This window comes from Rana temporaria, chromosome 4, assembly GCF_905171775.1.
Source record: "Rana temporaria chromosome 4, aRanTem1.1, whole genome shotgun sequence".
NCBI classification, from domain to species: Eukaryota; Metazoa; Chordata; class Amphibia; order Anura; family Ranidae; genus Rana; species Rana temporaria.
The window spans coordinates 417,601,284-417,622,280 of record NC_053492.1 but is presented as its reverse complement, the minus strand read 5'-3'; the positions used below and the strand labels follow the sequence as shown (position 1 = coordinate 417,622,280).

At 46.1% G+C, this 20,997-nt stretch overlaps 1 protein-coding gene across 1 annotated transcript in view; it reads left to right on the top strand.

Moving 5' to 3' along the window:
* The window catches only part of LOC120937808 (SLX4 interacting protein), a 264,585-nt gene that overhangs the window by 21,123 nt on the left and 222,465 nt on the right, over positions 1-20,997 (top strand). Inside the window, exon 3 of the mRNA XM_040351308.1 lies at positions 18,994-19,043. Within this exon, the coding sequence (XP_040207242.1) occupies positions 19,017-19,043 (27 nt within the window). The 5' untranslated portion in view covers positions 18,994-19,016. The remainder of the gene's footprint in view (positions 1-18,993; positions 19,044-20,997) is intronic.

Below are 20,997 nucleotides of genomic sequence, written 5' to 3'. Positions count from 1 at the left end.
AGATAAATAAGTCTGCGCAACAGCTGAATGGCGTACCTGAAAACAGTAAAGTAAATTACATACCTGAAAAGCAAGCATGAAAAAACATAACAATAGAACTTTGCAGAATAGAATACAGTAAAAAAGAGCAGAACAATAGAGAGAGAATAGAGAGGGAGAGAACAATAAAACGACAACTATATATTTTTTTTTTATATTGTTTTTGTGTTTTTTTTATTTATTTTTTAAACACTTTTTTTTGTAACTGTAACTGTTTAACTTTTCGGTTCCAGGTTTGGGTTTCTCAAAATGCAATGGCACCCTGTGTAAGTGTGCCTAGCCTGTGAAATGTTTTACCCTACGCTAATACTTCACTAGTGTGTGGAAGCGTTCAAAACATTCACCAATACAAAGACCAGGATCGGCAGGACATAGTGGACAAAAATAACGGATGTCACGCCTAAATCCGTGCTTGCTACAGACACAACATTTTCTTTGGGGGGGGGTTCGTTGGGTAGGGGTACTCTCGAGGGCATACGAAAAATGCCTCTCATGCAGTTGGCTTACTGCATTTGGTAGGGGATGGTGAGGTGCAGAACCGCCTGGATACAGGAGTTCTGTGATGATCTCCTCCTGGAATTCAAGGAAGGATCCATTCCGTCCTGAAGCTTTGTATACGACAAAAGCATTCAGTAAAGTCAATTGAAAAAAATATAGAGAAACTTTTTTGTACCAGTGTCTCGCCTTACGGGCAATATGATACGGTGCCATCAACTGGTCGTTGAGGTCCACCCCTCCCATATTTTTGTTATATTTGTGGACACAGAGGGGTTTCTCCACAACACCAGTCGCCATACGAATTTGTACTGTCGTGTCTGCGTTAAGGGTGGTAAGAACGAAAAATTCTTATTGTCCCGCCACTTCACAGCGAGCAAATTATTACACCTGCAGCAGGCTCTCGCCCCCAGCCTAAGACAGGAATCTACAAGCCGCTGGGAAAAACCCCGGCTATTAGGTCGCACGGTGCCACATGCTCCAATCTGACGATCAAACAAGTGACTAAAAAGTGGCACGCTGCTGTAATAATTGTCCACATACAAATGATACCCCTTTCCGAATAAGGGTGACACCAAGTCCCACACGATCTTGCCAGCGCTCCCCATGTAATCTGGGCATTCTTCCGGCTCTACCTGACTATCTTTGCCCTCATAAACCCTAAAGCTCCATGTGTAGCCTATTTCCGCTTGCTGGGAAGGTACTGCTTGAAAGACAAGCGGCCAGAAAATTTAATGAAGGACTCAACGCATACAACTTGCTGGGGATTAAACAAGGCTGCATAACGTTCGTTGAAATGGTTTATGAGGGGCCGAATTTTGTAGAGCCGGTCAAATTCAGGGTCTCCACGCGGATGACAAAGTGCATTGTCACTGAAATGCAAGAACCACAGGATCGCCTCGTATCGATTCCTGGCCATGTGAGCAGAGAATATGGGCATATTGTGAATTGGATGTGTGGACCAATACATCCGCAACTTCAGAAATTGGTGTATGCCCATGTTGAGGGTAAGGCCCAGAAAGGTCTTAAATTCGGAAACCGTAAGTGGTTTCCATTCTTTGGCAAGGAGGGACTGGGGATTAGCGGCGATTTAGGTACCAGCATATAAATTACTCTGGTCCACAATAGATCTATAGAGATACAGCGAATAAAAATCAAGTGACGTAAAATCAGCTGTATCCACCTGCATACCAGGTTGGCAAGTGAATGAGGGAAGTACGGGTTCTGCAGAAGTGGTGGGGGACCCAATCAGGATAGGCGAATTCTGCAGGAAGGGCACTATGGGCACGACGGGCCTGTCCTTTTTTTTTTTTTCTTGGTGGCAGCGGGACACTACTTGTGCTCGCCAGCTTGAACTGCACTTATGGGACTCGCCACGTCACCACGTGATACTGCAGTGCTGGATGAACGACCAGGGTGTACTAGGCCACTGGTGCTTGCCAGTTCACCAGAAGGAATAGCAGCCCTAGTACTTCTCTGCTCCATACAAGGGTCCTGCGGTTCTTGCTGCTCAACAACATCAGAACGGGGTCGGGTACGCCTGGCCTAAGCAGGGACCAGAACTTCGTCGTCAGAGCTATCTGGCATGGAGCCGCTGTCGTAAATGGGATCGTATTCTGAGCCAGAATCTGACAGATGCGTGACCTCCTCTTCACTATCTGTCATGCTCAGAATCCTGACGGCCTCTTCATCAGTGTACATTCGCTTTGCCATTTTGGGCTCTAAATTTAGTCGTACACTGGTGATGATTCACAGGTAAAAAAAGCACCTGACTGTAGAAAGGCAAACGTAGATAACGCTTCCAAAAAAAAATGTTAGCGATCGCAGGGATCAGGCCTGTCTCTGCGAACGCTGCAGTTATGTGTGTTGTGTTTTTGAAGTGACAGTGATCGATCGATACTGCACTTGGGTGGGTTGGGCTGGGCGGAGGGGCAAAACGCAGGTGCTAGCGGGTATCTGGGCTGATTCCGCTAACAATGCGTTTTTGGGTACCCTAAACTGCTGGGTACGCTTCAGATACGTTCAGATACTATACCACTAAGGGGGGTGTATGCTTTGCGCGTGGGTGTAAGCGTTACTGGCACTAACCTAACGCTGCCTGGGGCGATGCAGACCCTGACTGATGCTAAAATTTAATTGATATCACCCGCCGGGCAATCAGGGGGTTAAACCTTTATTGGGTTATATACAGCGGGTGCCCTGATGCTATAAACAGTAAACTAACTAACCAGCGTCAATCATAACACTTATACGGTGATCACTGGTGAAAGGGTTAACTAGGGGCAATCGGGGGGTTAAAACCTTTATTGGGTAATATATGGGGGTACCTGACGCTTTCTAAAAACCTGGCGGCGAACCTAAAATAACTAAATAACTAACTGGCTAACCTGCCTCACCAGTGACACTTATACGGTGATCACTGGTGAAAGGGTTAACTCTAGGGGCAATCAGGGGTTAAAACCTTTATTTATGGGGGTACCTAACGCTATAGAAACCTGGCGGTGAACCTCAAAAAAACCTAGCTACCTAGCGGCAACAGTGACACCAATACAGCGATCAGAAAACCGATCGCTTAGTGACACTGGCAATAGGGGGTGAAAGGGTTAACTAGGGCGGTGATCAAGGGGTTAAACCTTTGTTAGGGGGGGGGGTAGGGGGCTACCCTGGACCTAAAGGGACCTAAAGCTAACTGCCCTAACACTTTTTTCTGTCACAAATGACACTAAATGCAGTGATCAGAAAATAAATGATCACTGCAATCCGTAAAACTGTGACAGGGGGCTGGGGGGAGGGATCGGGGGGTGATCTGGGGGGGTTATGTGCCTATGTGTAACTGTGTTAGTGTGCTGTTGGTGCAACTCACTGTACTGATGTCTTCTCTCTTCTGGGTCCGGACGAAAAGAGCGCTAGAGGAGAGATTACATCACTTCCTCCTTGCCTGTGTTTACAGTTCAGGCAGAGGGTGGGCAGAGGAGGAAGCTGGGAGCGATCGCGAGGGGGTGGCTAGAAACAAATAGCCGCCCCCTCATCCCGGATCGCTCCCAGACGATTTCCGACCGCCGCATGTACCGGGGGGGGTCCTGATCGGACCCCCGACCCACGTCTAGGCAGGGACGTACCGGCACGTCCATCTGCCTGTACGTGCCATTCTGCCGACGTATATTTACATGCGGCGGTCGTTAAGTGGTTAAGGACAGCATAGTGGTTTTTGGGAAGTTGCCCTAAAATAGCAGAGACCATGTGAGGCTTTTTACACAGCTATTTTGTTACACAATAGATTTTTTAATGAGTATATGTGAACTTGTGTATATATAAACACACTCATGTTGACAAAAAAATAAAAACTTTATTTTTTGTGTCTGAACTTTTTTTTATTTTTTTTGTAGGATTTTAACTGAAGTGTATGATTGTTAATTTTGGAAAGTATCTGATGACTTGTGCAGAACTGGCCATCTTCAAGCAGTGCATTTGGTTAGAGGGTATCTAAAATCCACATGGTAGTTTGGCTATTTTTTCCCCTGTATCTGTCTGCTGGGTCACCTTGCACTGAAGATTTGGTTTAGAAATTTCACTTAAATTGAGCGAAGATTCATTTTATTTCAATCCCAATCATGTGAAAAGCAAATTCCTTTTCTTTATCGTACATCACGGGACACAGAGGTTTAATCATTACATAATGGGTTATATCCACCGTCAGGTGCTGGATACTGGTGTAATCAATTAGACAGGAAGTTTCCTCCCTATATAACCCCTCCCATACTGGGAGCTCCTCCGTTTTTTTCGCCAGTGTCTAACCAGCTATTAAAATGATTGCTCTCTCGTTATATTGAGAGCAGTCAAGGTCTATCTGAAGCGGTTGCTCAGCTACCCTAGACTGATGTTTGTTGCGCGGAAAGGGCAGGCAGCGTCTAAACAAACTGTTTTGAAGTTGATTCATCAGGCTATTATTCAGGCCTGTGGTTGAAAGAGGGTTCCCCCTGTTTGTTTTAGAATGCACTCTACCAGAACAATAAGCGTTTCTTGCACGGAGCCTTTATGACTCAAATTTGCTAGGCCACAACTTGGTTGTCGATACTTGCGTTCACTAATATTTATCAGGTGAATGTAACACGGTTGGAGGATGCCGTTTTTTTTTTCTTTTAGCAGCGCAGTGTGCTGCAGGCAGCAGTATGAGTCCTCACGTCTGATGGCGGTCTGCGTTATTTGTGTCTCCCTCCCCTCAAGTTGAGCATTGCTCTGGGACGTCCCATTATGTAATGATTAAACCTCTGTGTCCGGTGATGTACGATAAAGAAAATAGGATTCTTATTACAGATTACCTGTTAAATCCTTTTTTTGGAGTACATCACGGGACACAGAGCTCCCGCCCCTCTTATTTGAGGTTATTGGGACACTTATTGCTTTGCTACAAAAACTGAGGTGCTCCCAGTATGGGAGGGGTTATATAGGGAGGAAACTTCCTGTCTAATTGATTACACCAGTGTCCAGCACCTGACGGTGGAAATAACCCATTATGTAATGATTAAACCTCTGTGTCCCGTGAAGTACTCCAAGAAAAGGATTTTCCAGGTAATCTGTAATAAAAATCCTATTTTTGATTATGCTGCACATAATTGAAGTGAGTCTTGAGTTTGAGTGAGTGAGTTTGAATAAAGATTCTCAACGCCTTTTAAAGGAGTTGCAAAGTCAGAATTCTATGCATTTTTAGCGGGCGCTTTACCGTTGTTTTTGCGGCACTTTTTCTGTCGCTAGCGGAGCGCTTTTAACCCCCACTAATGACCGAAAAGGGATTAAATGAGCAGGGGCGCTTTAGGAGCGGTGTATACACCGTTCCTAAAGCACTTCATAGATGCTACTTTCACACTGAGGCACTTTACAGAAGCTATAGCGCTAAAAATAGCACCTGCTAAGCGCCTCTCCTGTCACTCCAGTGTGAAAGCCCGAGGGCTTTCACACTGGAGCGGTGCGCTGTCAGGATGCTCAAAAAAGTCCTGCAAGCCGCAGCTTTGAGATGCTGTAGGAGCGGTGTATACACCGCTTCTACAGCGCCTCTGCCCATTGAAAACAATGGGCTGAAGCGCCGGCAAAGCGCCTCTGCTATGGTGCTTTGTCAGCACTTTTAACCCTTTTTCGGCCGTTAGCAGGGGTTAAAAACGCCCCGCTAGCTGGCGAAAAGCACAGCGAAAACTACAGTAAAACCCGCCCAAGTGTGAAATTGCCCTAAAGGTCAAAATTTCTAGTGTGTGCTGCTAACAATAACATGCTTCTATTAAATGTGGTGACAAATTTTTGTGTATGTAAAGAGTTAACCTGCCCCAGGGACAGGCATTCTCTCCGTTGCTGCTTGGATTGTTGTCCTGGGAGCTGGAAAATGATTGATTAGGGTACGGCTGAGAGTGTAAAATGTCACAACCTGCACTACCGAAACGTGAACCACGTCACCATATCGTAAATGGGCCGGCGTAAGCCCGCGTAATTCAAAGTAGCAAGGCAGTGGGCATGTTGTATTGTAATGAAGCGTGACCCCATGTAAATGCATGGCCGATCGAACGGCGCATGTGCGAGCATGCTCAGAGTCACGTCGCAAATACTCCCTAAGATACGTTGGCTCAATGCTTTGTCGACGTGAACGTAACATACGCCCAGCCCCATTCACGTACGACTTACGCAAACGACGTAAAATACGACGCTGTTCCGACGTCCATACCCTAACATGACTTACCCCTGCTTTATAAGGGGTAAAGTTACGCCGGACCGACGCCTTACGTAAACGGCGTAGCTAAATCTGACGGGCACAAGTACGTTTCTGAATCGGCATATCTAGGTCATTTGCATAAATCTACGGAAGCGCCCCTAGCGGCCAGCGTTAATATGCACCCAAGATACGACAGCGTAAGAGACTTGCGTTGGTCGTATCTTGGCCAAATTCAGGTGTAACTGCCTATATGAATCAGCGCATAGATACGACGGCGCTCATTTGGACTTACGACGGCGTATCTGGAGATACGCCGTCGCAAGTCCTTTCTGAATCCGGGCCATAGTGTATAACTAACAGTGTGAGCCCACCCTCATCCAAATAACAGGATACACAATGGTAGGGATTTACAAAGTGTACCAAATATATACTGGTACTTTATCTTTATTTTAACTATTTAGCAGCTTGTCTTGAGTTCTGCTTTAAATGGTGATTAATGGACTATGTTTTTATGGGAATTCATTATTGTGTGATGTGATGTTTGCTGATGGTGAATAGGCCAGAAGCAAATGTGGAAACATCTGCATTGTTCCTGGGGTGTGGTACATTTAATTGACATGCAGAGATCAGCTGCCTGTCTACATGGACTGACTCACCCTTTTGTTGTATATCCGCGCTTAATGCTGTATGATGATAGTGAATCATACGTGCTCCAGAGATTGATTTTGAAGTGAGTCTGTTTCTAAATACTTTAGTCTCTTCTATAGTGAGGTATTTATCCATTACTACAATTTGATTTCCCATCTAATTGGCCTCCCCATTTATTAACAAAAAAGTCTCTCCACCCGACTGTTGCTTACATTACCTGCAAACCTAATGTTAAGGCTCCATGCACACTGGACGCTAAAATAATGTTATAAAAACGCCAGTAGCTTTGCAGGGAGTCTTTCAACGTTTTTGCAATAGCGTTTTTTTGCGTTGTAAAAACGTCCAAAAACGTCAAGTGTGCATGAGGCCTCAAAGCTGAAAAACGTCCATGTGTGCATGGACACATAGGCTAACATAGAGTGGCGTTTATGGGCTTTAAAAAAAACAAAAAACGCTCAAACTCCAATAAACTGCAGTTTATCAGCTCCAGTGTGCATGGAGCCTTATGTTTTTAGTTTTCTATTGTGGAAGGTGCTGACCATATTGGAAATTGCTTGTCATATATTACTAATAATTTGATCATTTCAACTATTTGATAAATTGTGTATATCTTATAACTGGTAAAGAAGCATAGTAATACTTTATTATTTTATATATTCTATTGAAGATCCTCCTCCAGTATATCAACTGTAAGTTCACCACCCAGTATGTTAGGTCACAATGAATATATGGTAAAAGAGTCTGACCTACACATTTTGCTTGCTTCATAGGATTTCTTCATCTGGGAGATAGCAGAGGAACTGTCTCTGATCATTTTCCAGAGCCACACAGACAGCACTGTTATTGTGTAATCAACTTTTACCACTAATTAATCATAAAGGATGACCAAATGAGCTTAAGGCAAACCTTGTGGGTGGATGAAAATGAGATCATCGTACAGCTTCCTGGTTCATGCAGTACACCACTACTTTCTCACGATGTAATTGGTATACTACTGATTTATCTAGGAATTTTAGGACATGCTTAAAGCCTCAACACACGATCGGATTTTCATCTGACAAAGCGCAAGACTTTTGTCCGAAGGGCTTTGGCCATGAACTTGTCTTGCATACAAACGGCAACGAATTGTCAGCCAACAAACACGAAACGACGTGTTTTTTCAGCTCTTTAGCGCCACCCTTTGGGCAAATTCTGCTAATGTTGTGGTTAGCATTGCTTCTGAGCATGCATGTTTGTACTTTTTTTCCGAAGGACTTCTGTATACACGATCGGATAATCCGACATCACACATTTGTTGTCGGAAAATTTCAAAGCATGCTATCCCACATTTGTTGTCGAAAAATCCGACAACAATTGTCCGATGGAGCGTACAAATGAGTGAGTGAGTGAGAAACTTGTAAAGCGCAACACATGCGAACTGAATCGCCTCTGGGCGCTGTTTCCATTTTCATGGCCAAGTGGTCCGACTCCAGCCGGATGTTAGATATGGTCGGATTTTCCGACAAAAGCCTGCCATCACATAATTCCAGTTAGAAAATCCGATCGTGTGTATGAGGCTTTAGAGCCCTTTCACACTGAGGCAGTTTTCAGGCGTTTTAGCACTAGAAATAGCGCCTGAAAACTGCCACCCATGCCGCCGAAGTGTGAAAGCCCGAGTGCTTTCACACTGGAGCGGTACGCTTGCGGAACGATAGAAAAAGTCCTGCAAGCAGCATCTTTTGGGCAAGTTTGGGGCCAAAACGCCCCTGCTAATTGAAATGAATGGCCAGCGCTTCCGAAGCGCCTGAAAAGCGATTTGCAAGTGCCGCAACACTGGGCTTTGTAACCCCTTTGGCCGCTAGCGGGGGTTAAAAGCACCCCACTAGCGGCTGAAAAGAGCCGCTTAAACAGCGGTAAAGCGCTGCTAAAACCAGCAGTGTTTTACTGCTGACGCTCGGACGGCCCCAGTGTGAAAGGAGTCTAAGGCAGTTCTTAGCACAAAGTAAGTCCATTGCATTTCACGTGTTGTAGTTGCCAACTTGTAAAAATGTACAATAGCACAGATACTGTGCATTGTGGTGTACTGCGTGTGTTGACAAAAAAGGTGCTTTTACATTATTCATTTATTTAGGCTCCGTTCACATCTAGGCGTTGCTATTTTACAGGCGTTTTTGTACAGGAGTTTTTAAGTTCAAAGGTCACCAATGTAAAAGCGGTAAAATGCCTGTTATCTGCCAAAAAAGAAGCTCATGTACTTTTTTGAGCCACGGGCGTTTTGCTTTAGGTGACAGAACCCTCAGATGTGACCAGGGGCCATGGAAATTAATGGGATTGGTCTTTTTGTGCATTTTTAGAGCTAAGGCTAAAGCCTCGCATACACGATACGATTGTTGGCCAACTGAGCGTCTGAGTTTTGTCAAAAGGGCATGTGCCTGGATTTTGCCTTGCATACTAAAGGTACACAATTGTCTTGCCACAAACACAAATGTAGTAAAGTACTACGAGGAATTTCAGCTCTTGAGCGCCACCCTTTGGTCTGCTAATTTTGTGTTTGGTGAGCCTTGATTCCGAACATGCGTTTGTACTTTTGACTTTTGTGTGACGGATTTGTGTAGAAGGGGACATGGATACTAACACCATTCCCCCCCCCCCCCCCCCGGCAGTGCAGCCGGAGGAAGAAAATAAAAGTTGAAGCCTGCAGCACTGCACAAGAGTCGCAAATGTCAGCAATAAGGCTATATTGCTGGCCCTCCTGTTGAACTGATGAGGCCTGGGCCCAGTACAGGAGAGCTGGCTTTACTGCCTTATCAGTGGCCCTGGTAACGTGCAATATGCCCTAAAAGGTGGCATTAGTTGTTAGGAAGTGGTCAGGGCAGGTTTACCTGTTACAGAGATCAACACAAAATAAATTCTCCTGCTCTTGATGATTGCAGCGATACCACATATATCTGTTATTTGTTGTTTATATCCATAATGGGGCCCAGAAACAATAATGCACATTTTTGACCCCCCCCCCCCCCCCACACACACACATAAAACACACTAATACTAATCTAAAACATGCTTTTTATTTTTTTATTTTTTTTTAATCCTACCTAAAATACACTGACCCTGACCTAGACCAAACCCTTCTTTTTTTCTTTCTTTCTTTTTTTTTGTCTTTCAATGGTTTTTATTCAAAGTTTACAATTTTCCATAATAAAGAAAGAATACAAAACATGAAAACAATTTTGTGGCAGTAATTACCACTCCTCTCATTAAGGCAATCATACTCCTCCTATGATACAGTACTAACATTATGCCTTCAAGGATGCCATTTATATTAACAAAAGAACTACAAACAAATTACTCTAGTGAGATCTGGATTTAAGCTAGCTAAACATTTCAGGCTACAGGCTGACACTCTACATAGCTCTATCATCCTAATCTGGTACAACTAAGGCTGCATTCACATCTAGGCGGACGAAATCGCGGCGTTTTGTCGCCGCAAATCGCTGTAAAAATAGCGGCGTTTTGTACCGCGATTTGCGGCGACAACACGCCGGTATTGTCCGCCTAGATGTGCCCCAAGATGACCCCCTCTATGGAGATGATTCCCATCTCCTAGCCGAACGCTCGAAGACGCCTGAAAAAAAGGTCCGGGGCCTTTTTTCACGCGGCAGGCGACAGGCGTCCGGCGTGGAAATGTGAACCATCTCCATAGAGGGACATCTGTTTTCAGCCCTCTGGCGGCAGCGGCGTAGCGCTACAGGCGTAAAAACGCCTAGGTGTGAATGCAGTCTAAGAGGACAATTGCACCCAACAAGAGGTAATTTAAGAAGAAATGGAAAGAATAAGGAAAGAAGTTGAAATTTAGAAAGTGACCCTCATTCCCCAACCTCCGCCCCCCGCCTGCCCCCACAATTTTGTGGTCCCGACTCCCCCGTTAGATACTGGATCCAGGGACTCCATATCTTTTCAAACTGCGACATTTTATCATTTAAAGTTGCAGTCATTCGCTCGTTAAGCATAATCCAGGATAGTTTGAGTTTAAGCTGGTCGAATGGCACCACCGCCGACCTCCATGATTTTGCAATGGTAATTTTAGCCGATGTAAATACAAATGTTATGAAACGTCTCTGATATTTTGAGGCTGAGTCCAACTCGGCCCCCAGCAGCGCCTGTCTGGGAGATTTAATCAGGTTCACTTGGGTGAGGGAATACACAAAGTTGTAGACCCTGATCCAAAATCATAAAAATTATTTACATAACACCAAAACACTAAACTGTGAAAAGTGTGAAATAAATTCTTGAATAAAGTGAACAAAATAAAGTCCAAAAATAAGGTAGGTGCAAGAACTGATTTCAACGGCTCCTGCACATAGATGGCAATGGAACAATCTGGATGGGTCTTCACAGGAATTGAGCTCACAGAGCGCTTACCTCCCAACAGCAGAACATACGCCTGGACAAATCCTCAAACCACTGGTGTAGAGACTGGGGCGTCCTCTGTATATAGAAGCAGTCCTGGTCCAAAACGATAAACTCAGCTCACCACAACAACCATGAGTATTACCATGAATAGAGTAAAATAATTGGAAACTCTCATCTTGAAATATGTAAAAACTGAAATGGTTTAATGAGACTAAAAACTTGCTTCCAAGCAAAACGAGTAAAAACGCCAAACATCGACACTTCCGGTCGGATGGACGGGGTAGCGCGTCACTTCTGGTCACGTCTGGAACCTTACGCGTTGGGTCACGTCAGAACCTCTGATGAAGTCAAGCGATGTGACGCAACGCGTAAGGTTTCAGACGTGACCGGAAGTGACGTGCTAGCCCGTCCATCCGACCGGAAGTGTCGATGTTAGGCCCCTTGTTCCCCCAGATAAATAACAGAAGTCTAGTTTGAAATACTCTCAGGGTTGGAATAACGAGCACCACTGGAAATGCTCTAAAGAGATAATATTTTTGGTAACACATCCATCTTAACCAAGTATAGTCTACCAAACCATGACGGTGGATGAAGCGACCATCTTGTCAGGTCTGCCCCTATGGTTTTAAACAGTACATGGACATTTTGGGAGTATAGTGTGCTCCAGGATGGAGTGAGATTTATTCCCAGATAAGGGAGGGCATCAGTTTTCCATTGAAATTTATAGGATCTCTTCTTTTATTTTTATTTTTTTACACACTTTTTTTTTGTTTCGACTTTTCTCCACTAGCAAAGAATATTTTCCTTTGCGACCACAGTTAAATTGACCTGACGTAGCAATGCTACAAATGCAAGTCGATGGGGAAGTGCCACAAACGCCCCACAACCACATACAATGCACATGGTTGCAGCGCGATTGTTGGCACAAATAGTGTTTAAATCAGGCGGTGAGGAGACGTCACAGCACTTCTTCATCGCCTGTAAGTAGCCTCTGCACCGTGATCCGGAAGCGGATCGGGACTCGGTAGCAAAAGAGATTGGATGCATGTCTAAATTCACCCTAAAGGTGAAGGTCAGCTTTACATCTATCTCACAAGCAGTAGTGTAATTCGAGATTTTCCTAGCTTGTGACGGAAAATATTGATTATATGAAGACAGGAGGCGAGTATCTTATGCATTATCTTTCTTTAATAATGCCCATAGCAGAAATACAGTAAACATTTATTGTAACTTAAAAGAAAAAATTCAAAGAACTACCCTTCCCAGCAGTCCCTGGGCCAACGTAGCCCCTCCCAGACCGTAATCTATATAAGGGACTGTCTGAGGTAACATATTCCTCTTTCTTCATGCGAATTAGTGTAAACAGGAACCGAAAGTCCAATTAGACATCTCCGCGGCTGCCGGGAACCTTCCGACCGGAACACAACATCTGAATCTGGAGGAAACGAAAGGACAAGGCCAACACGGACCAACTTCATCCGGACCAACTTCATCCCAACGGGGACAATAGGAAAACCAAAACCATTCGGAGCCGACCGGTCAGTCGTCTTCAGGAACATGGACCAACGGATTCAGTCAACGGCATCCCGACTCCGGATCTGGAACGTAGTAGGAGCCTCCATCTGCGGTGAACTAAACCCATGGATCGAAACGGAACAGCAATCCCGACGGGGTTAGTGAAAACGAACTGCCGGGGCGTACCAGCCTCCGACTTGCAGGGTGTGTGGTTCAACAGTCTAGAACGAGAGAGAGACAACCTCGTGACAGGGTTGGGTCGGGAGGGAAGATACTCGCCTCCTGTCGTCATATAATCAATATTTTCCGTCACAAGCTAGGAAAATCTCGAATTATACCTCAGACAGGAGGCTCATATCTTATGCAAGTTCAAAGCTATAACAATGCATATATAGATGATAACAAATGAAACAACTACAAAATTGATATAGATATGTGTTCCTCCGATCCAAGCAGAATTGGCGGAAAGCAATCGTGGTTACCAGTCCGCCGCTAGCCGTAAATCCTATAGGGAGCCGCCCGGGGTGATGACCTAGGAGCCACCGCTCCTCTGGAGGGGTGGGCGCCCAACGGGGTTACGTAAGACCCTGCCATTTCCATGATTGATCGTACCCCTCTGGCTAGCGTAGCTGAGGAAACCGGAAACTGAGGTAAAGCGTAGGAATGAGGAGTAGGAAGAGATGCGAAGATCGCAGTGGGACCGTGAAGGACTAAGAAATCCGTAGACAACGGAGTACGATGTGCGGGGAAGAACGGGTAGAAAAAAACGATGAAGTCCCGCCGCTGTCCTACGCACGACGGAAAAACCCCGACTCTCCGAGGCGGGATCCGACGCCTGGAATGGCCAACGTCGTGACACCCGATATGCGTCTGACGGAATCAGACACGAGGGGGCAGTAGCTCAAACGACAATAACCTCCGCCAGAGTGAGATTGTCCCCCCAGTCCTGGCGCGTGGTCAGGACCACTGATCACCTCCCAAGAGCGTTGATACAAGGGAGCGGTAGTCCGAGTTTGCAGCGCGGAAGGCGCAGGGGAGCTATAGGACCTCCCGGACTCAAACGAGTCCACCAGGTAGTTGGTCATCTCAGATGAACGCCTTCATGAGGTTAACTTGTCGTTGATCACCAACTAACCCAGAGTCCTCCGGATGATCGAAATGTATATCTAGTCCCAAGGCCTAGATCAAGGCAAGTGGAACCCCCGTTATAAAAGAAAAGGTCGCTGTCCGTGACCGACACCCCGAAAACCCAACCATGCGAAGAGAAGTAGGACGTGCGTCGTGAATAGAGGGTGAAGATCCCCGTACAGACTGGGGAGAGAAAGGATCCCATAAGGGAGCAAGGGCCAGGAACACTGACCGGTGCAGTCGTCAGTCGATGGAATTGGGCGGGTAACGAGAATTCCAATCTAACACCATAGCGGAAGTGCCTGGGGTACATTTCGTAGCTGGAACGATGTCGCGTTCCAGGCAGAAATGTCAGAGATCTTGCTAGATCCGTTAGGATTTTGGGTCAAGGACCCCCCAAGCAAAGGTCGTACTGGACCGCGGATACGGTGTCCATACGCAAGAACACACCGTAGGTGGACGTGTGTGGCATTAGAGTCCTGATGGCAAGACGGTCGTCAGGATTTCCACGTGTGAACGTGCAGCAGATACTCCGCTGTGGGCCACGCCCCTCCTGTGGACGAGGGACCGCATCGAGTACCCCAACCGAGGTGGTTGGCAACCTATTCCAAGATGAATCCGTCGTGGAGTTGCAGGTGGACCTGCCGTGCCGTCTGTCGACCTGACGTAGCCACCACCATAGTTCAATTATGGCTTCCGTGTCCAGAGTGACGACGTCTGCACAGTGAAGCCCCTGGCAAAGACGTAGGGACTGAGACTCTGAAGGTCTCGATAGTGAAAAGAAGCTGGACAAATGGCCTGGATTAACGCCGGAAACAGGCCGACCAGGCGAGCCAGTCCGCGTAAGGATACCTGTCGTTAGCCCAGCACGATACTGACCTCGTGCAGATGGCGGCCAAGTGGTCATGGGTAGCCGAAGGAGCACTAGGTTGGTGTCCACCAAGAACCCTAAAACTCTACCTCCTGAGATGGGGAGAGGATAGATTCCCCGTGATCTATGGGGGACTGTCCCGGAGGCGTGTTCGTTCGCCAGGCGAGGGGTATGAGCCATTAAGTGTAGGTCGTCCAAGTAGATAATCAACCTCACCCTTTGTGTCGCAGAATGTCGTCACTGTATACGGTAATTACGAGAGATTTCTCAAGTTACTACCGGGCGATAACCGCCCTCCTTTCCTGACCAGGAAGACGTTGTTGGGGAAACCCGGGGAGAGCGGGTTCGTCTCCACTATCGTTTGGGTGAACCAGAGGCCCTGCAATTCGTTGTCTATTAGGGCGGTGTTCAGGTCTGAAGACAGAGGAAAGAGGGACTAGGTCCATCTCCGGTCCTATAATCCTGATAGACCGGCACTGTACCGTGTTAGACTTTGATGACGTTTGGGCTCATCCGGGATGGAATAGAGCCCTCCCGTCTTGGAATATCTTAATCAGCGTGATCCCGACTAGCCTGCCCTCGGTGGTCGGACCGGGGTCTGATTCGGCTAGGTGAGACAGCTGGGGAACAAGCCACGTTAAGATTCGAGCGGCGGTGTCCAGTCGGACCCGTAGTGTCCACGCATCCCAGGAGGCGACCGCCCGTTGGGCCCAGCCCCGATTTGGGACAGGTCAGTCGGCTGTTCAGCGGTGTGGCCTGCTCACTAAGGTGTGGGATGATGGTGATAGGTCCCAAAGATCCAAGGCCCTGGTCTGTATGATCCGAAGGACCTCTCTATTCCCAGCTTGGGGGATTTCCCGTGTATGGTGGGATACCCCCAGGGTATGGGGTTCACCTCGGGAGTGTGCACAGCCATAAATGGTAAAGGAAGGGGGTTACGCCCTGAAAATGATTCGGTGAGTTTTTCGACCGATCTCCGGGTCCATTATGTGATATATTGGATCACCTCGGGCGGAGGTGCCCAGTCATCGGAGTGTGGATGGCATATCGCCCCCGGATCTATAATGGCTCTCTACGAGAATCCATAGAGTGTCACCCTGGGAACAGGGTTGGCGTCGTCATAGAGCGCCATGTGCCCACTGCCCTAACACTCATCATCATTCTCATCATCTACAACCTCAGACTCAAGGTGTTAGCCGCCTCAGACTCCGCGGACAACTCTGGAAGAGTCCACGAATGGGTCTGGCTTAGTCCGTCTAACGGATCGCTGCCTCTGCATGTGCATCTCCCCGAGGCTCGGGGGTCGGTCGGAGTCTGGGAGGGCAGTGGGTCGGCAGTCCGGGTAGGGTACTGCCTGGGACATATTATTTACTTCCCCTGTCGGGGAGTCAAGGGCCACAGAAACGTGGCAGCGTTTTGGAACGCCCAGCCCTTCTCAGGGGCGGTAGACCGTTTCCGGATGGTCCGGGCATATGGTGTGCAGGCGGGGGTAACCGACGCCATGGTCGTAAAGATTGGTCTACCGATCAGTTTTGGCAACTGTGTAACACTGTTGAGATTTGGCCTCCTAGGACTGTGTCCACCCTATCCGGGGTACCGGCATGAACAATGCCATGATATTCATTAAATTGTAGAATCTTTGTACAATTCAATACAATTTTTTATACATATTTGTATAATTTATTTACATAATGAATATATAATTTGTATAATCCATCTATAATTTATTATTTGTAAAATTGAATAATGGATTTAGTTATATATTATAAGTAATAATATATATTAATAATAATATCATTAATAATAAATGTATTTATTCATTCAATCCTTAGATAGTTATTTAATACATTATTTATTAGGAGTATGTTGTAGGGAATAAATTCCCCGGAGATAAACATGCTATAATTTCTTTATTTAATGTATTGATTTATTGATCTATCTACATATTGATTATTTATTTATTAGGATAAATAAGGTATATGTTCTAGGGAATAAATTCCCCAGAAATATAATTTGATTATATATTGAATTATTTATTGTAGATTCGGTTATTTAAATTATTTAATTTAATTTATTTATTTATTTATTTATTAGATATTGATTCATTGGAATGAAATATATATATTTATATATATATATCTGGAAAGATGTACTGCCATCTAGTGGTTGAAAGCATGGTGAAACAGCAGCAGGTTCCTGGCTACGACACCGCTGGGAAGGACATCCTGCGGTGTGAGGGGAGCCTGACGAGATTCTAACTCCAGAGGTGAAGTCTCGCGAGACTACGGCCTCTGGAGTTCTTATTGGCCCGAGGTTGTGAGGGACGGAACGGTCGATGAGAACCGTTCTCCCCCGTCTCACTCTCGATACCGAGAGAGGCACCGAAAGAGAGGAGAGGAGCGGCCGCGGCGGAGACCCCGCCCCCCACCTGAGCGCGCGAAGGGGAGCGTGGGGAGGGAGGGGGGGTGGCAGTTGCCCAGGCATGGCGCCAGCCGAGGGAGCGAATGAAAAACAGCGCGGATCCCGCACGGACGCCGCAGTGCTCCGGCGTCAAAGAAAGGGAAAAAAACCTGAGCAAAGAATCAAAGAATTGGAAACAAACAAACGTGGCCTCTCAAACATATCTGCCTGACACCGCTCCGGTGTCAGGCAGACAGAAATAAAGCGCAGAAACGGGGGATAGCAGGGAGAACCCCCAGTATTCCACATCTTCCAAAAACTACAGAACAATCAATTCTGACAAAATACCTGACATCGGGGCATTCGGTATCAGGGAGGAATTCCAGGGAAACTCCCCATGTTCCACAATACCTCAAACATATCAGTCAAGACTGAACAAAATCACCCGACACCGGGGCACTCGGTATCAGAGACCATATATACAATCAAACAATAAAGGTACATGAAACACCTATCTTGTAAATAATAAAGATACAAGAAGTACCTATCCTGTAAATAATAAAGGTACATGAAATACCTATCTTGTAAATAATAAAGGTACATGAAATACTTATCTTGTGTGCTCTGCCATGAGCAGAAAGAAAGAGGAATAGGTTACCTCAGACAGTCCCTTATATAGATTACGGTCTGGGAGGGGCTACACTGGCCCAGGGACTGCTGGGAAGGGTAGTTCTTTGAATTTTTTCTTTTAAGTTACAATAAATGTTTACTGTATTTCTGCTATGGGCATTATTAAAGAAAGATAATGCATAAGATATGAGCCTCCTGTCTGAGGTATAATTAGGTTTTGTGCTGCCCTAGGCCTGACTAAACTTGTGAACCCTCTAATTTAAATACGACCCACCCCTTCCGGTCAAGGCCACACCCCTTTCTGGTTAAGACGCGCCCTGAAATTTTCGAGTGGGGACATTGTTCTGGGGGGGGGGGGTGCGCGGCAATGGATTCCCTTAATTTGCATAGATTTCTTCTCACTTCCTGTCTGGCTATGGGGCAGGAGATGAAGAGAAATATCTGCAATGGGACAGGGATGGTAAAAATAAACTGACAGGGGCTATAACCCTCCCTTACTCTATTCAAAATGAAAAAAAAAAAGTGCTGCCTATATTTCTACTTTAAGCACAAATTTCTGATAATTTTATGGAGAGGACTAAGAAGATATAACCATGCCAATGGTAAAGCAGAAAACATATAGCACAGCGAGGAAGGTTTGTGGTCCAGGATGATAGGACAGTAAAAATGAGAAGCAACGTCGCCCCCCCCCCCCCCCACAGTTGGGGAATGCCGGCTACATACTGGAAGCAGTGCGGACGCTTTATGGGGAGCTAGACTAATTTGCCTCTTAGCGCAGTCCACCCCATAAGACTGGCGCTACACTAACAGTGTAGCGCAAGCCGGCGGGGACAGTTTTTGTGCTGCCCCCCTGCAAAGTGTTGCCCTAGGCCTGGGCCTTGTTGGCTTAGGCCAGGATACAGCGTTGCTCACAAGCTCTGCTCCTCACTATGCTACAGAATTATTAAATGTCCCCCCAAAAGCATACCTTTCCTGCTGAGTGATCTTCTGCGCAGGTATCTATGGCATTTCCCCTTCCCAACACAGCCACCTGTGTGTGTGCTCATCACATTGTTCCAGCAGACAGAGATTGAATGAGGATTAACCCCTGAGGTGTTTTCCTACTTGTCTGACCTTGTTTTGCTGAGTAATAGATTATGAATGTGCCTACTGCAGCTGATATCATGACTGATCATTACAGGGTTCGTGTCTGGACAGCGTGACATGATGTCTAACAAACTTGTTGTCAAGGTAAGAACCGATTATTATGCAAATTACTGTGTACAATTTTAGAAATCCTTGTGCTGAAAAAGCTATTCCTTTGCCTAAGATAAATTACAGGATCTTTAACTGAAAAAAGTTTATCTATAAACATTATACACTATTCTCTGTCTTTAGAAATAGTTTTGTAAAAACTGGTGATACTACTTCAGATTATCTACAGGATAGACAATATATTTAAGCTCAGGTTCACACTGGGCTGCAGGAATGAAGCCGTGTGAGTTCAGCTGAATTTACACAATAAGCCCAGGTTCACACTGGGTACGATTTGGTACGATTTGAGATGCGATTTCACATGTCAAATCGCATCTCAAATCTGCGGCATTTGCCAGCAATTGTCGGCAATGGCACCGTCCTAATCGGTGGGACGCCGCATCTGCGGCGCTGCACCGATTTCAAAAAGTAGTTCCTGTACTACCTTTTGCGATTTTGGGCCGCGATTTACATTGAACCCTGCACAGATGTCTTTTAAATTGCGTCCGAAATCGCGGCAAAACCGCAGCCGCGAAATCGTGGTAAAATCGCGATTTTACTGTGATTTTTGAATTTGCCTAAATCCTGCTTGTCAGTCCCGATTTCAGGCACAATTACAGAGACATCTTATTATTTATTACTATTTATTTGGGAAGCGCGCATATACCACCGGTCGGTGGTGCCAAAGCGCTTTGTGACAAAATAGCCCAGATGTTCTGGCGTGAGGAGCATAATTAAAAGAGAAGGGAGAAGAAAAAAAAAGAAATCAGCGAAGAAAAATTGGCCTAGGATTGAAATGCTTGGCAGAATAGCCAGGTCTTCAGCTTCTTCCTGAACGCATATAGGCTTCGGGAGATGCGAATGTTAAGCGGGATTTGGTTCCAGAGAGTCGCCCCCGCGGAGCCAATCCGTTTTCCTCCTATAGAAATTAGCCTGTCAGTATTGCCAATGAGTAGAGCTTTGTCGGCTGAGCGAAGACAGCGTCTAGGTATATAGTGTGGAGTCAGATCTGATAGGAACTGTGGGCCCAGCTGGTGGTAGCCCCTGTAGATCAGACAGAGGATTTTAAAATTGACCCGTTTTGTAACAGGGAGCCAGTGAAGTTCTTTGAGCACAGGGCTGATATGGTCTTGCTTTTGGAGATTGTAGATAAGCCTGGCTGCTTGATTCTGCACCAGCTGCAGTTTCTTAGACCATTTCATTGGAATGCCTAGTAGGACTCCATTTGAAAAGTCAAGACGAGAAATAATTAGTGCCTGGACTAAGTCTTTCCTCTGGTCTTGGGTCAGGAGATGTTTTGCCTTGCGGATAAGTCGTAGAAAATGGGAGGCTCTCGAAACCGATTGTCTAACCTGGGGAATCATACTTAGTTTTTCGTCCAGGATAACCCCCAGGACCGTCACCTTATCTTTCGGATTAGGTGTCAAGCCCAACTCAGTGGGCCAATTTTGAAGAAAGTCAGTCTTGCCTTTTCCGACTATCATGACCTCCGTTTTGTTACCATTGAGGCACAGTTTGTTGATGGTCATCCAGTGGTAAATGTCGCGCAGACAATTGGCCAATCTTAAGGGCATGTCAGGGTAAGTTAGATCATCGGCTACCAACTGGACGTCGTCCGCGTACAAATGGAACCAGAGACCATGTTTAGCAATAATGTCGGGTAAAGGCCTAAGATAAATGTTGAAGAGAATGGGGGACAGGGCTGATCCCTGAGGGACCCCATTCTCCACTGTGGTAATCGGGGATAGAAAAGAGCCCATCTTAACTTGGTGGGTGCGAGCTGTTAAAAAATCACGGAACCAAGCAAGGGCGGTATCTCTCAGCCCGAAAGAGGACTCGAGTCTGGAAAGCAGGATGGAGTGATCCACGGTGTCAAAGGCTGCAGACAGGTCGAGCAGCACCAGGGCTGCCGACCCGCCCGCATCCACCACGTTAAGGAGCTTCTCTCGAG